The following is a 16949-nucleotide window of genomic DNA, read 5'->3' as shown; positions in this document are numbered from 1 at the left end:
GGCGCGCGTGGCGGAGGGCGGCGGCTCCTAGCTCGGGGAAGCTCTCCTCCTGCAGACCCCGCCCTTCCGCGCTCGGCACCGCCCCCGTCCCCCAGGAAACGGCGGGGGCCTTCCTCTCCCCGCCCCCTCCCTCCAGCTCGACAGCTCCTGCGGCACTCAGCCCCAACGCCGGCCAATGCCCACCCAGTGCCCGGCCGGCTCCTTCCGCACTGTCCTGCGAGGTGCAGGCCCCTTCTCCAAGGGCGGGAGGACAGGCCTGGAGCTCGGTGAGCAGGGGAGCCAGTGCCCATCCCAGAATGGTGATGGGAGGGGTGTCAGATCTTCCCCCTGATGGAGAGTGGCAGCCTACTGCCTGAGAGTCCCCTCTCCCGGTGACCAGATCCTTCCTGCTGTCTGGGCACTGAGAGGCTACCATCAGTCACCCTGTATCCTCTACCTTCCTCCTCCAACCCCCCCCCCATCCCCCAGACTCTCATCTCGGTGACCTAGGCCTCCATCCTAATGCCCTGATCCGCCTCCCTGAACAAGCATCAAACCACTCCAACACCCTACCCCTCCCTTCCCCTGTAGCCCCAGCCCTGGCCCTTGCCTGCAACGTGCCTGCCAGACCCCACTGGAGAAAACCAACCCACTCAGGCCACCCTCCTGCTGTGCAGTGATCCTGTGCACCCCCTTGGCCAGCCTGCACTTGGGGACATGGAGACACTTGCTGGACAGGCAGCTCTTGAGCAAAGTGCCCTCTCCAAGACCACAAGGCCCCCAAAGAAGGGGGTTTCACCAGGTAACTCACAAGTCTGCTCTCTGCTGCCTGGTTCCCGCTCGGGGACCCCCGAGAAGGCAGCCCTGCCTGTGGGCACCAGGTTTCCGGGTGCCTGGCAAGGCGGTAGGCCCCATGGGATGTGGGGCTGGAAACAGCTCTGGTTGAGAGCCTAGGCCTCCTCCAACTGTCCTCCCCATGGTGCTTCAGGGTTCACAGCTCATGCAGTGGCCTCAGAACAAAGCAGGGCTGAAGAGGGCCCTCCCTCTCCCTGGGTTTGCATCTGTTGCACCTGTGACCCCAGGTTTTGGATGCAGGGCAGGGAGCTCTCTGCTGGGGCCTGGAAGTGAGGTGCTGCCCACAAGTCTCACCCAGCAGGCCAAACTGCAGAGGGCACGCAGTCTGGACCCCACATGCCCACCCCGGACAGTGGCCAGGTAGCGAGGGGTGGAAGCCCCTGGGCTCTGCACTGCTCTCCGATCTAGCTTGCCTGTCCACCCAACCTCTGGGGCAGGGGGGCAGTCGAGGAGGCCCAGGAGCTGGACTGGTGCTGCCTACCCCTGCTGTGTCCACCAGGGAGCTCCTGGAACAGCAGAAGGGGTTGTTGCAGCCCAGGGGTCCCCTCAGCTGTGCTCCCCACCAAGACCTAAGGTGGGCCCATCTGTCCACCCCATGAATGCCGACCAGGTCTGTGCCCTCAGCTGGGACAGACACAGAGAAGACTCCTGGGTGGCACTGAAGGAGCCCATGGGGGCAGGTGGAGTCCCAGGCCCACAGCCAGCTTGGGCTCTATAAATCCTAAGGACTGAGCAGGCGAACTGGAAGGCGCAGAAGGGCTTGGCTGCTCACCCAGACCTAGCCACTCCCAACGAAGCCTGGCAGCCATCTCCAAGGTCATGGCTGCCCCGGCTGGCGTCCAGCTCTGATCTGCTGCTTCCACTAAGCCTTTGATCTCATACCCTCTTCCCCATTGTCCTGCCCTCTTTCAAGGCCCAATCACCTCTCCCTTCCTCCAGGAAGCCTTCCAGGTCCCTCTGGGCTAGAGCACCTCTGACTTCCCTGAGCATGGCTGGCCCTCCCAGGGGGCCTTCCTGCTGGGCCAGACTTCCCAGCAGCAGGAGAGCTGCCCTTCCCTTGCCTCTCTGCCCAGCACCAAGTATGCATAAAAAACGGTACATAGAATCTCTGTGCATGGCTGGCATCCATGGAAACAAGACTTAACACCATCATGGCCCCAGAGCTGCAGTCTCAGACCTCCCCTACCCTGGAAAGCCAGTACCTCCCTGACCTGACCCCTCCCCAGGGGTGGCCGACTGTGTGGCTGTGTGCTGGGGCCGGGGTCCTACGGGGTCACTTCACAGCCCTCAAAGGCACCCCTACTCCGGGCAAGGCCCTGGCCACCTCCCTGCTGAGCTGGAGCATCTCTAGGTGCTTGCAAGGATCACAGCCATTTCTGGGTTTTAGAATCATTAAACCTTCACAACACTTCTCTCCCATTCTACTGCTGACGGAGCCACACAGGGAGCGACATGCTGAGGCCACTCACCTTGGAGTGCTGCGAGGGACACGGAAGAATCCGGGCCACCCCCGCCTCTCCCATCGCAAGCCCTCCCTGGATCGCAGTCCCAGGGGAATTCCTGGGCAGGAAGGCGAGGCCAGAGCAGGAGCAGACATGCCCTGCCACCAGGCCGGCTGCAGACGGCCGCCTGGGGCCCTGGGCGGTCTCAGGTGGATGTTCCTGGGCCGCTGACTCAGCATGGCCGCCCAGGCAGCACCTCGGCCTCCAGCGCACACCGGCTGCCAGGTGTGTGGGTGCTGAGCAGGGAGCCTCTGAGTCCAACCCTCAGGCACGATTCAAGGGGCGGGGGCTGCAAGTCCAGTTCAGGACACAATTAAATGTGCATTTCAGATAAACGATACATAACTTTTTAGCATAAGAGTATCTGGCCCCAAAGAACTGAACATAGGGACTCGAAGACTCTTGTCCACCTCTGTTCACAGAGCATTATTCACAACAGCCAAAAGGTGGAAACAACCCAAGTGCCCACTGGCTGGCAGATAAAGGGATAAACAGAACGTGGCACACCCACACAGAGGGTACAATTCAGCCTTAAGGAGGAACGAAGACGCGATGACTTCGCTGTGGTGTGGATGAATCTTGAGAATATTGTGCTGAGTGCAAGAAGCCAGCCTTGGAACAACACATACTGTTATGATTCCACTAAAATGGGGTCCCCAGAGGAGTCAAATTCATAGAGGCAAAGTAGAATGGTGGTACCAGGGACTGAAGAGGGGGGCCCCGGGAGCCCGTGTTTAACGGGTTCCAAGTTGCAGCTGGGAGGGTGACAGAGTCCTGCACGCGGATGCTGGAGATGGCTGCACGCAGTGTGAATGTACTCAATGCCACTGAACTGCGCACTTCAAAATCGTTAAAATGGCCAATTTGACCATGCATGTTTTGCCACAAAAAGAGCACACAGTCCCCCATCCCAATATTTGGGACACACTTATATTAAATGTGTGAAGCATCCTAACTAAATAACTAAAAACTTATTTGTAGTTTGTTTGAAATTAAAATATTCAGGACATCCTTACGCTGCAAAATGATTAACCATCTGAAATATCGGTTTAACCGGGTCTCCTGTAGTTTTATCTCCTAAATCTGGCGGCCCTTTGTGGGGTGTGGAAGTCACACAGGTTCCCCGCCTGCAACTCCCCACCACACGTGGGCGTGCACACCTGCACACTGATCTCCAAGGCACCCTGACCGAGGGCCTCAGACCCTAGCCAGGCCAGCAGCAGGAGGGGGAGCTGCATGTCAGGTGGGAGTTCACCTTCCCACAGCCCCCAGCCTCCTTGGAGAACGATGGACCTCATTATCCCAGCAAACAGGAGCACACAGGCGGGGAACCTGTGTGACTTCCACACCCCACAATTATCCCCACCTTGCAGATGGGAACACTGAGGCTGGGAGAATTATGTGACTTACTCACTGTCCCAGACCTGTTGCCTAATGCTGGTCCCCTTCTACTGGCCTGAGTGCCTCCCTATCCTCACTGAAGGGGAGAAAATGAAAATCCTGCAGCACCCAGGGCCCACCTGGAGCCCAGAGGCCCCAGGTATGGAGGTGAAGCCTCCTGGAAGATGAGAGCAGAGTGGGCCTCGCCAGAGCCAGGCCTGGGCCACCACGCCGGCCTGCACCATCCCATCAGTGGCCAGGAGCTGCCGTGACCTAGGATGCCCTCAGGTGGCGGGGCAGGAACCCGCAGGGCCGGGGGGCCACCCCACGTCAGGGAGGGACACCAGCCCGCACTCCTGTCAGTGCACAGGCCCACCAGAAAGGGCCCCCCCGGTCCTGCTGAGCACAGAGGGCCCCCACCCTGGGGCCAGCCAGGTGACCTCGGCATTTGCCCAGCTCCCCAGAGGCGGACCCTGACCTCTTGGGAGCAGGCCGGAATGCGGGAACCATCCTGTTTCTCGACTTCCCCAGCCAGATTCTCAGGATGGTCAAGCAGAAGACTGTCAGAGCAGGGCCAGGTCTCTGAAGCGGCACAGAATTCCGCTTCCCCAGGCACCCAGTGGCTGGGCCCCCACCCTGTCCAGCCATGTCCTGCAGACACAGGGCACGGACGTGGGGTGGTCCCGCCCGGGGCAGTCAGATTCCTGGAGCAGACGGCCCCATCCCCAGAGTGGGGCCAGAGGGACAGGGACCTGGGCAAGGAGAGGCCCCAGAGTGGGGCCATATGACCTGGGCAAGGAGAGGCCCCTTCTGATGCAGACAGCCAGCCCCCAGGCTGGGCCATGGGCTGACCACATGTGGGGTCCTGCTGGCATGGTCTTTGCTGGCACTGTCTCCCGCCCTCCTCCGACCTCTTTACAGAGCCTGCAGTGCCATCTGGGCCTCCGCCTGGGACTCCATTCTGAAAAATGGCTGCCACCCTCCAGGGCTGGCCGCATGGCTCCGTGCTGGGGGGCAGCGCTCCTCCATCGTGAGCTGCCCTTCCAGATGGGACCTGCAGCTGACTCTTCTCGGAATTCCCAGCCTCCCAGGACCAGGGCCAGCCACGCAGGCACCGGGCACCACGTGGCACCGACACCCAGGAAGCGGGGGTAGTCATGAAGGAGCCCCTCTCCTCCAACGTGGGCCCCTCTGACCCCCAGCGTGGCTCCTGGACCTGCCCGTCGCAGGCTGGCCTCTCTCCCCACAGGGGGCGCCCTCCCCCACAGCTGTTTCTGGAAGAGAGGCTTGGAGAAAGGACGGGCCTGTCTCTCCAACAGGCCTCCCCTGAACTGGTGCTCGCCCCACAAAGCGTGAACTCTGGCCGCCCCATGCTGAGCGCTCCACACGAGAACCCACGTGCACAACCACTCCATGTGGCAGGCGTTGCTCCCATCCCCATTCACAGAAAAGGACTCTGAGGGGCGGAGAGGTCCAGTAAGTGGCCCAAGGTCACACAGTGAGTGACCGTGGAGCCGGACTCAAACCCTGGCAGGAGGCGGGCCTGGGAGACCAGGTTTTGGCTTCCTCTAGGGCCCCACCTCCTTCTTAAGACATCTGCCACTGGGAATGGCCACTGGATTCAAAGGACGCTGGCCCTGGGCTAGGGGAGTGGCCTTGCCCCATAGCCTAGCAGGTCGCCTCCCTCGGAGCCCGGTGGTCAGTGCCCTCCCTCCCTGCCTCCTCAGAGTGGCACTCCCAGCCTCGCCCTGTGGGCGCCCAGCCTCCTGGTCTCCCTTCCTTGACTGTATGCGCGAAGTGCTCCAGGACCCTTGGCTTCAGATAGCAAAGGAGCTGGGGGCTGGGCTCCTGGGGTTGGGGATCACTTAGGGTGGGGGTCTACCCAAGGCAGGAGTCCTGCAGGGGCAGCGCAGAACCTCGGGCCAGGAGGGGAGCTCCGGCCAAGCAGGCATCTCGACCCCCGGTGAGGATGGAGCGAGGAGGCCTCGGCTCAGCGCGAGAGTGGCTGAGTGGCGTTTGGGACCCAGGTCACCCCGGGCTGGGAGGGGTCTTTGCTCTACAGTTAGGTGGGGCATATGGTTGCACATCGTATGCACACGTCTAAACCCATACGTTATTTTTCTTTACTTGCAATTTACACAAAGTGGTCATGGAGGCCAGTGAAGCCGCGGCTCACGTGAGACGTGATGCCTGTGAGGCCCCGGCACAGACCGCACTGTGGCTGCATCTCAGCACCAAGGACAGTGACCGACACACAGTGGGAGCTCGAGGACCATGACCGAGTGCCTCAGAGAGCCTGGTCCCCGTGTCCCCATCACCCCAACCTGCGGGCAGCTGGACAGGGCGCTGCTCCACGCCAGTGCTGCCAGCTCCTGGCCTGCAGGCTCCCCCGGTGCAGACACTGGGTTCCACCAGCCCTCCCACGTGGCTCAGGAGCCCAGCTCGCGCCCAAAGGCCTTCTTTCCTCTGTGCCCTGGGCCCCCCCAGCCGCTGGCTGAAGCCTGCAGACCCCTTCTCGCAGTAACGTTTATGAAGTAAAAAAAAGACACAGAGGACGCCCAAGGCAGCCAGCGGCCGCGGGAACACCCCACACCAGGCGCGAGCCGCTGCCGTGAGCCCCTCTGCGCACCTCTGCAGGCCCGGCAGCGGGTCCGACGCTCGCCAGAGCCTCACGGCTGTGGCGAGTGGCGGCGGAACTTCGAGGTATTTGCTACACATGTAAAGGGACATGAAACGAATCAGCAACTTCTACCGTTCCAGACTCTAGAACACGATCATTGCCTTGTTCATAGTAACAAGAAACACTGAATTTTGGTTAAAAGTTAGCAAAAAAAGGAGATGTAATTTCTCCCTTAGCCAAGTTCATGAACTCTCTGATGTCTAAACCTGGACCTCTCCTGTGCGCCCCGGTCAAGGGCCCCAGCCTTGAATGGCCTGTCTTCACACCCACGTCTGTCCACCACGGTCTGCCCATCCTTCTAGAGCCGGATCCACCACCCACCCGCAAGGCTGCCCTGGCCCCGCCCCCTCCTCTCCGCTCCTTCGGGCAGGTTCAGTCCTGCCTAGAGCTTCGGTTCAAGTGCTTCTCGAGGGGCGGCATTTCTGGAAGCTGCCTCCTACCTGGTCAGGACTGTCCGGCACTTCAGGGCCCCTGGCCTCCCTGACCCCTCCCCTTAACACTCTGACAACCAAAAATGGGCCTGGGGAACTGCCTCTGGGGGGTGTTAGCTGTGTGTATCTGACCTGCAGCCACCCCACAAGGTCCCTCAGCCCCCAAATGAACAGTGACAGGGAGGCAGCAGTCCTTGGGTGTTAGGTCACCCGAAGGGAGGATGCCAAGGCGCCTGGAGCCCACCACACTGGGGGAAAGGATCGGGGATGGTGGGGCTAAAGTTTTTTAACAGCCTCATCCCTTTAAAATACCTGTGTGGGTCCAGCATGTCCCAAGGTCCATGGCAACGGGAGGCGGGAGTGAATGCCTGAGCCAACTCTGTGGCAGGTGGCATCGTGTCTCCCCAGGGCCTGCAGACGGTCACAGGTGGGTGGGGTGTGCGTACTGTGGCCCCAGAGCTGGGGATGGGCACTTAGGGCCCCAGACGCTTGAGGATGCACTTGGACGTCACAGGTGGTTCACCACAGGGGACCAAATGGCCACAGGTGGCCCGAGGTGACAAGGATGCGCCTGAGGCCACCCTCAGGTTCAGACAGTGATCCTCAGTGTTGGGGATGCTGTCTGAAGGTGTGCACAGACCACAGACCTCCATAGTGTCCAGTGCTGACAGTGAGCTCAGGAAGTGTCCCCACCAGGGAGGCACAAGGCGTCACTGCCAGCTGCACCTGTCCAGGGCCTGGCTGCTCGTCTGGGAGGGAGATGTGCTGGCCTATCCCTTGGGGTGCTGGCAGGACTGCAGCCAAATCCACCGTCCCAGAGCCAACAGCTAAGGCACAGGCGAGGATCAGGATGTAGCCAGTGCCTGCCGGGCTCTGGACCACGGGGTTCGGGAGGGCCTGGCCGCCCCAACTGCGCCTCTCAGGAGACCCCAGACTTCCGGGGTGGGACCCAGGGCTTTTCATCTTTGTGTCCCAGAAACCAGCAAAGGGTGAACACACAGCGGACAGACGGATGGGAGGGTGAGGGTCCTGGCCCCCTGCCTGGCCAGCCCTTCCTCGTCCCTTCCACATAGCCAGGGCAACGGGGCTGCGGCACTCAGCGCCCATCGTCAGGGCCTCTGATCTCAGGAGGCCGTCCTGGGGATGGTGAGCTGGCTGAGCCTAGGCTAGAGTTAAGCTGAGCCTGATCTTCTGATCCTCACTCGGGCCTCGCCCAGGCCTGCAGGGTCCCAGGTCTGCTCCTCTGCCTGGCCCCTCACCCCCTCTTGAGGCTCTTCTGCGGGGCCCAGCCTTGGCGCCCCTCCGCCCTCTGCAGCCTGCCAGGGCCCGTCTTTCCTTGCATCTGTGCTTTGTAGCCTTGACCTCAGCTCTGTCCTCTGGCCAATCTCACCCCTGCAGTTTGGAACACACGCCCAGTGCCTGTGGACAGGGCCACAGGGACGCCCCCTCCCCGCCCCCGCCCAGTGCCCCAAGGGGGCAGGCTCACACAGCCCAGCCCCGACCTGCTCCTCTCCCGGGCACCCCTCCCCATGGCTGGCACCACTAGTCGGTGTGCACACGAGACACCTGGGGCAAACCTGGGCCAGGATAGCTTGGCCACGGACGAGAAGTCACTTGAGGGACAGGGCTCTGAGCACTGGGGACCACTTTCTGGGACCCAGCTTCCCCATCTGCACACTAAATGGTTGGACCAGATGGTGCTCGGCCAGGCACCCCGTCCAGCCCACGCTGGGGGTCTGGGAGGGACAGCCAGGCAATGCGCTGGCAGGGGCCAGGGCGTGGCTGAAGGAGGCAGGGCCTTGGGCTGCGGCCTTGGCTGGCTCTTGGGCACTTCAGCAGGTGGGAAGGAGAGGTGAGGAAGGCAGGGGCTCAGAGCCAGGGCTCCTGCAGGGCTTCCCCTTGGCCCCAGGCCTGGCTGCGGCCACCCTGTCCACCCTCTCCATCTGCAGGGCCCTGGGGCTCAGCCATGCCAGACGTCCCTGGCTGATGGGTGGCCTGCCCTGAGGCGTGTTGGCTGGTCCTCACCTAGCACCAGTCTCCCCATGGCTCAGTTTTCTGTCTCTTCCCTGCCTGAAGCCCCAGCCTCGGGGTGGTCTGCAAACTGCCAAGGGTCCCCCTGCTGGAGCCTGAGCCAGTGCTCCTTCTCCCAGACGCAGCAGGGGCAGTGGAAAGGGACCTGGCTGCTGGGGGGCTGAGGTCCGGGTGGACCGTAAGGGAGCAGGATTGATGGAGCCCCCAGGGGCTGCCCTGTCATCCAGCCAACCCTCCAGAACCCAGGGAGCATTTAGCACAAATGAGCAGCTAGGGTCCTCAGCTGGGCCCTAGAGCCAGGAGCCAGCCGCCTGTCTCCCTCCGCCTCCCCACAGCCTGCCCCGCACCCTGTGTCCCCTGCTCAGGGGTCCTCCCGCTTGCAGGTGGGGACCCTGAGACCGTCCAAGGCACACTGGTGCCACCAAGTCAGGACTCTCCCATCCAGATGCCCCCCGGAGCACCACGAGGGTTTTCAGGCCAGCCCCCTCACTGCCCACCCGGTTCTGAGATGGATGTGCTACAAGGGAGATGTGCTGGTGGGACAGGAGTTAATAGACTCTGAACATCAGAACGTGTGGCCCGTGGCCCTTCCCTGACTTGGATGGAGAAGTTACGGCCCATGGCGGGCAGGGGCCTGGCTGAGGCGATGGGGACCACACGCCCACAGGCAATGCAGGGGCCCCGACCTAAGGTCTCCTAAGCCTGCCGAGATCAGGACTGTTTCCTTCGAAACTTGCGGGCTGGCTGGGGGTGAGGAGCAGGCCGGGGGTGTCTGACACCCTCACTCCATCATCACCAAGGCCCCGGCGCGTGGCTGAGCTGAGGCCCTGTCCTGAGGAGCCACCTTCACGGAACACGCAGAGCCCAGGACCGCCGCCCCCTGGAAGAGACGCGCACTAGAGGGAGGGGCAGGTGGGGGGCCACCCCCACTACAGGCTGAACCTGGTCGCCCCGTTCTCACGTCAGAGTCCCGGACCCCAGGAGGTGACCTCGTTTGAATGCGGGGCTTTGCGGACGTGACCGGGTGTGGGCCCCACACGTGGCGGGAGTCCTTATCTCCACAGGTGGAGTCTGGAGGCCAGCAAGCAGAGAGGGGCCGCCGCGTACAGCCGAAGCCAGAGACGGCGCGCCGGGGACCGCTGGCTACCCCCCCGAGCGGGCGAGGCCTGGGGCGCTGGCTTCTCCCTCGCGGCCTCCGGAGGAGCCAGCCAGGCCAGCACCTTGCTCTCCGACTTCCAGCCTCGGAGCTCCGAGACGAGAAACCCCTGTCCCGCAGGCCGCCCGGTCTGCGGCGTCGGGGCTGCCGCCCTGGGGAGCTGACACACGCCTGGCGCCCGGCTCCCAGCCCAGGCCTGGCGGCTGGGCAGCGCCGGAGCACTTGCCGCTGGGGCCTGCCCGGACTCGGGGAGCGCCCGGGAAACGGGACAGCCGCGGTGTGGGAGTGTGCGGGATGCCTGGGAAGGCGAGCCAAGGGGTCGAGTCCCCGAGGAAGGACGGCCCCGGCGTGTGCTGCGGGTGGGCACGGGGAGGACCCACCTGGCCGAGGAGATGAGCCAGCCAGGAGCTGGTGGGAGACGACGCTGAGGCCACAGGCAGATGAGGGGATGGGACGCGGCTGGCCTGGCCCCACCTTGGGGCTCCTAGACCTGCTCAGGGTCCCAGGATTGCGCCTGGGAGGGCAGGTCTGCACCGCTCACACCCAGAGCTTCCCGGCACCCACGGCTGGACCAAGAACAGCCCAGGAAGCTAGAGGCCAGGCCAGCCCCCAACTCCAGTTGCAGAGGCGGACCAGAGCCTGGGGCTGGGGAGGACCGCAGCCCCCCACCCGACCCCGTCCCGCTGGGCCGTCCCCGCCCAGACTTCAGGCAGCTCAGAGCAGCTGCCCAGGCCTGCTCCTAGACGCGGGCGGCAAGAAGGCAGCGGCACAGGGTGGGAGGCCGCGGGCTGCAGCCCCCACCCTGCCCGGCCTGTCCTCTCCCGAATGCGGGCAGTGACCTGGCCCCAGGGGGCTGTGCTAACGGCTGGTGCTGGCGCCAGGCCACAAGCTGTTAAGACAGGCAGGGCCTGGGCTCAGGCCACGGGCCCTCTGGTCCCCGACACAGGTCCTGAGTCTTGGTATGAAATCACCCTGAACCAAGCCAGGCCTCCGGGGAGGGGGGTCTGGCTTACAGGGGAAGTGTCCAACCTCTCACCCCAAGAGCAAGTCCAGGCCTGGGCCTGGGCCCGACCTGATTCAGGCGTGGCCTCGGGCAAGCCCCTCACCTGGCCTGTCTCCCTGCCCAGGACCAGCCGGGCTGACACCTGCACCTGTGCATGTGGGCGGCCTAGCTCCCACATGCTCTGCGCACTCCTCTGGGCCCTGCAGCCTGCCTGCCACCCAGCCGGTGTGCCCCCAGTGCCTCTCCTGGGCGGCCTCTGTGGCCCTGCAGGCTGTTGACCACGGGCTCACACTTTTCCTAATCTGGGCCAGCGCGGAGCCAGTTCCCCAACAGACCAACCTGTCTTGTCTCCTGGGCTTGCCTGTCCCTGGACAGGGCACCTGTCCATGACTCCTGGGGGCCATGAATCAGCATGGCCTGGGACACACCAAGGGCTGCTCCTTGGGCCAGCCAGCAGCATACAGCTGGGCCATCCATCCTTTGTGTGCACCCTGGGGTCACCTGACTCGTACCCCTGGTGCCTGGGGACTGCCCTCCTGAGCAGGGCAGGGGTGGCTGCCTTCACCAGACAGGCACCCGGGACCAGGCCGTGGGGGAGGCCCAGCTCCATGGGAGGCCGACTCACGGGCAGTGCTACCAGGGTAGGGCAGAGAGGCAGCGGAGGAGGGCTCTGAAGAAATGGGTCCCGGGACCAGGAGAGCTGACAGGGGAAGGCAGTTGGTGGCCCATCGGGGCCTGGGCCTGGAGGTCCCATTTCAGGCCTCGAGGCTGAGATGGCACGAGGCTTCCAGAAAACATGGAGCCTGGGACAGTTCAGCCATTAATGCCACAGGCCGGACAATCAACTGGACTCTAGACCTCAGCGCTCCACAGAGCTGGGCTGAGTGCCCTGACGAAAGTTGTGCAGCTTCTCCGGGCCTCGGTTTAATCATCTGTAAATTAGGTCCATAAAGATCCTCCTTGGGTGGGGGGTAGAGCTCAGTGATAGAGCACATACTGGGCGTGCACGAGGTCCTGGGTTCAATCCCCAGTGCCTCCTTTAAGGGGGGGAGAAAGCTTCCTCATCTACTGCATCAACTAGACAGTCAAGGGAAGTGACTGGCACGGAACCTGGGTCACAATGAGGGTCCCCACGTATCAGACCCCATTCCCTGAAGGGGCCTCCAGAGCTGTGGCGCAATGGGGAGGACATGTCCCGAGGCAGCCCTTGCAGCACCCAGCGTGGCCACCTTCCCCTCCTGCAGCCTTCGGAGTGCTCATGACTGCTCCCATGGCCACGGGTGAGGCGCAAGGCCCAGAGGGGCGGGGGCAGGGGAGGTGGCGCGGCAGGGCTGGCATTTGAGCCCAGGCCCACGGAGGGCGCCCCGCCCCACGGAGGAGCACAATGTGTCCCGCACCAAGGCTCCAGCAAGGGGCCCAGGCCGCTGCATCATGCCGGCGGCCCTGCTGGCTCCTGGCTCCCCGGGGCCCACCCGCTCCCCGTGCCTCTCCCCCGACCCCCGGCCCTGCTCTCGTGTCGGGGATGATGAAACCTCGGGACAGGCCAGGCGCTTGGGGCTCCTGCCTCCCGATAGGACAGGGTACCTGGACCCCGGGCCCCAGCTGTCTGTGTCTGAGGACCACAGGGGGCCCTCCCAGCCTTGGGCAGGATGGCACAGGGAAGCAACGACTTCTGCTGACAGGCCTGAGTGGTGGCCCTTGGAGAGGACTCCACGCCAGCTGGTGTCGGCGCGGAGGAGCCGCCGGCCAGTTCTTGCTGTGCTGACAGCTCTGCACCCTTTCTGACTTCCGTGCCCCGATGCCAGGCGCCCAGGCCCCTCCTCCTCTGCCCAGGCCGTCCATCCCCCCTCCCACTCCAGCCTGGCATAAAGCAGGACACATGCGGGTCGCCAGCAAGTGTTGACCAAAAACCTACTTTGTGGCAGGAACTGGGCCAGGTTCTGTGGCTACAACAGAGGATGGTACAGACGGAGGTGGTCTCCGCCCCAAAGATCCCAGCAAAGGGTCAGAGTCACGGAAAATAGTGCCAAGTGTCAGAAGGCCGGGCAGGTGCTCAGAAACACCTGGGGACCAGAAGCAACCCCACAGGCAGAGGCAGAAAAATCACCGGCGCGTGTGTGTACGTGTGTGCGTGTGTGCATGTGTATATGCACTTCCGTGTGTGCATGTGTGTGCGCGTGTGCATGTGTGTATGCACTTCCGTGTGTCCATGTGTGTGTGTGCATGTGCATGTGCGTATGCACTTCCGTGTGTGCATATGTGTGCGCGTGTGCATGTGTGTATGCACTTCCATGTGTGTGCGCGCGCGTCTGCGTGTGCATGTGTGAGATGCAGCCCGGGGCTGGGCTTCTCCCTGGGAACAGGCTCCGGCCCCCACTTTCTGTGCAGTGCTCTGGCCAGGGGGAGGGCTACCTGAGACGTGCAGCCTTGGTGACCTTCCCGGTGGAGCCTCCCCGGGCCCCCTTTCTCACCACTTCTGGGACTGACCATCCAAAAACTACAAAGTCAAAGTCACGGACGGGAGCCCCACGTGCTCTGATGACCCGTCTTTCTGAGCCCACACCACTTCTGCTCCCTGGGCAAGCAGAGGCTGGAAAGGCCACCCAAAGACCCAGGGCCGCCCTCTGTCCTTTCCAACCACTATGAGGCACTGTCTCCACTCACCCTGGCCAGGTCCAGCTGGGCCAGGCCAGACTCCACAGACATCCACTCCCAGGGGCCCCCACCCCAAAGAAGTCTGGCTGACAGGGTCGGAAGGCAGGGCCCCCCCGAGAGCGGTGTGTCGCCGCAGGGCCACCAGAGGGCGCCCGGTCCTCAGAGGCGAGGCCAAGTTGCTCTGAGAAGGAGGGGACAGGACTGGCTACTGCCTTGGGAGGTCACCCTGCTTCCTTCACCCCACGTGGCGCTGGCACCCTCCGCGGTGCCTGGGCCCTGCAGGGCACTCTTGAGTCCAGGCACTCATGGGGGTGGGGTGCAGCCACAGGAGGTCAGGGGAGAGCAGCTCCCCAGAAACTCCTGGAGCTGGGATGGAGGAGCCGTGAGGCACTGGCGGGAAGAGGGGGCAGTTCAGGCCCAGGGGAGGGCAGCACCTGAAGCCTCGGCTGCCAGGCTGCCAGGACAGCTGCTAGGCGGCCAGACTCCTCCAGCGGATGGACAGCACCCTGCTACCACCCATCATACTCACAGCAAAGCCCTCTGTTGTCCTGGGCCCTAACCCACTGCACTCCCAACCCCTGGGGGCCAAGACCCAGGGCCCCGGCCACCCACCTCACCTTCTCCAGCCTGCCCTGCTCTCTCCAGCCCTTGGCGGCTGCTGAAACTCTCCCACTCTGTCTCTCAGCCAAACTGGGACAGGGGCCTGTGGACGCCATGAAGTTTAGGATGGTCCCCAAGGACACGACGGCTGAGCAGGAATGGATTGTGGAGGAAAGCTGTGGGGTCGAGGGGATCTTGGAGGAGGGCTGTCCAGGATCAAGGCTGGGGTGGGAGCAGCAGCTCAGCCACCCTGAGACCCTGGTATCCAAGGAGGATTTAACCCAAAGGCCAGGGATCCCCAGGCAGAATGCATCTGTGTGCGGGGGGCTGGTGGGGGTGGGGGCCCAGAGCATGAACCAAACTGTGCAGGGATCCTTGTGCTGGCCCCAGCACCCCCCCCAATATGCTCAGCAAACCTGTCCCCTGGGGAGGGAGGCAGCTCTGACAATGACAGGGCTCCAAAGCAGAGAGAGGCCCAGGAAGGCCTGCCCTGGGGGACTTGAGCGGGGGCTTCTCCAGAACCCAGAGCAGGGGGCTGTCACGGAACATCTCAAGGCAGCCTTCCAAGGGTTCTGCCCTCCTGGGGCAGGGGTCCAGGGCCTGGCTGCCCCTCTCATTCCCCAGCAAGGCCAGGCCAGGGACCCACCCCTCACACTCCTCTCCCATTCAGAATTCCTGTGGCTGTGGTCATTCCATGTCCCCGGTGTCACCACTTGAGTGTGGCCCTGCCCCCACCCTCTGTCCCAGTTTGGGAGGAGTTCCCCAGGGCAGGAGCCTGGTCTGCTCTGCTCCTGTGCGCTGTGTCCCAGGTGTCCTGCAGACGCACAGACCCAGGGCGGCTCTGGACATACTTGCAGTTTGAGGGGAAGCCTGGGGGGTTCTGAGAAATCCTTAGGACGCTGTGCTCCGCCCCACCCCCACTTCTGTCCCTAAAGCTCAGAGGCCTGCAGGGAGGTGCAGGCAGGGCTGCGGGCAGCTGCAGGGCTGAGGCCGCCGGGGACGGCGATGCTCTTACAAAGCAATGACACGGCCCTGGGCGGGATCCAAGGCGCCGACCACCTGCAGCTGGACTCCCCGCCCGAGGCGGCCCAGAGTGCCGGGCAGCACAAGTTCCCCGGGTAGGAGTCCTTGGGAGAAAGCTTTGAGCACCGGGTGGCAGAGGTCGCGCCTCTCCACCCTCATCCCCGCCCCTCCCCAAGCTCACAGCTCGCTCCCTACCTGGCGGGGCCGCTCGGTTGCCTTTGCCGGGGACCCCCGGCCCGACCCGAGGCGCCTCCCGGAGAGGCCGGCACGTCGGTGGGAGTCCCTAGCCTATGGCCACCATCAGCTGAGCCCCGACAGCTGGCCCCGAAGCTCAGCCCTGCCTGCCCCGGAGGACGCACCCAGCCGGGGACTGCCCGCTCCACCGCCCGGCGAGGACAGCTCCGCGGGGAAGGGGTCGGTGAGCGTGTTGGGGGCTGGGGGCCGACGGAGCAGAGTGGAGGAGAGCCGGACGGAGGGAGGGCGGCGCGGGGTGCGGAGGCGCAGGGCAGGCCAGGGCTGAGCGGGAGAGGAAGGGGGCGCAGGGGAGACCCGGGGGCTCCAGGTCACTCACCCGAGATCTCCGCCTGGGGCACGTCGCTCAGGCTGAAGCCCTTGGCTCCGTAGATCTGGCGGACTTCGCCGCAGCTCCGACTCTTGGTGGCAGCGTCCCCGCGGGCGCAGGCGGCCAGCGCGGCGGCCGCGCACAGCAGCCACCAGCCTCGGGCCCGGAGCTCCATGGCGGGGCCGGCAGCACCCCTGGCCGAGCCCGCGCAGCCCCCGCCCGCGAAGGGCAGAGCCAAGGTCCCGGCGCACTCGGCTCGCGGTCCGGAGGCGCCGGCGGCAGGGGAGGCGGAGACAACAAAAGCCGGCGGCGGCGGGGCGCAGGGCGCGCGGGGCGCGAGGTCCGGCCGCTCGCTCCGGCGGCCCAGAGCGCGGCAGGCGAGCGCGCAGTCCCGGCCCGGCCCCTCGGCGGCCCGGGAGAGGGGCGGGGAGGGGCGCGCGGGGCGGGGCGCGCAGGGGCGGGGCGCGGCGCGGGGGCGCGATCCGAGGCGCACCGGGCGCCCCTCCGGTTCCCCGGGCCTGGGGGGCCGCCCAGCTCGCGCGGATCTGTCGCCTGCTGGAGGGAAGCGGGGTGGCCGGGAGCGCGCGGACCGCTTCTGAGGTCCCCGAGGGCGGGCCCCCCACTCCCAGCGCCCGGGGCGGCGGCACCACCTGTGGGGGCGGGGGCGGGGGGGTGCTGAGGCAGGGCTTCCCCCGCCGGACGTGACATCACGCCTTCCGCGCGCCTATCAGGGGCTTCCCCGCCCCCAGCCGAAATCGGCATCCCTCCCATCTTCCCTCTGCTCCGCTCCAGCCCTGCCTTCCCGCACCCTGGCAGCGCGCCCCGCGCGTCCGCTCCCGCAGCCTCGGTCCTCTCGGCCCACCGCCCGCGCTTAACCTGCACACCGTTCCTGGCCCCTCACTCTCACGCCCATTTCAGCCGCGTCTCCCACGGCTCCAGCTCACACCTGATTTTTGTGCGTGGGGGGCAGGATAGGGGGCATTACGCGGGAAACTAGCCAAGAGACTAGACCCCACCCTCTCCCCGCCCTGTATAGAGGCAACCGACGACCTGGTTGTTGGACATCGTCGGCCGGTGTTTTATCTCCACGTG

The 16949-nt window shown here is 64.5% G+C and overlaps 1 protein-coding gene across 2 annotated transcripts in view; it reads right to left on the bottom strand.

Moving 5' to 3' along the window:
• Positions 1-16504, bottom strand: part of GPC1 (glypican 1) — a 29676-nt gene extending 13172 nt beyond the window's left edge. The window contains exon 1 of one of the 2 annotated variants that reach the window (XM_072961982.1): positions 15867-16504. In XM_072961982.1, coding sequence (XP_072818083.1) covers positions 15867-16032 — 166 coding nt within the window. In that variant the 5' untranslated portion in view covers positions 16033-16504. Of the gene's footprint in view, positions 1-2303; positions 2407-15866 lie in introns of those variants that run through there. The other variant, XM_072961984.1, reaches the window with a different exon arrangement.
• Between the last annotated feature and the right edge of the window lie 445 nt (positions 16505-16949).

This window comes from Vicugna pacos, chromosome 5 (assembly GCF_048564905.1).
Source record: "Vicugna pacos chromosome 5, VicPac4, whole genome shotgun sequence".
In the NCBI taxonomy this organism is placed as follows: Eukaryota; Metazoa; Chordata; class Mammalia; order Artiodactyla; family Camelidae; genus Vicugna; species Vicugna pacos.
The sequence above is the reverse complement of the archived record's forward strand: the minus strand, read 5'-3'. Positions and strand labels throughout refer to the sequence as shown.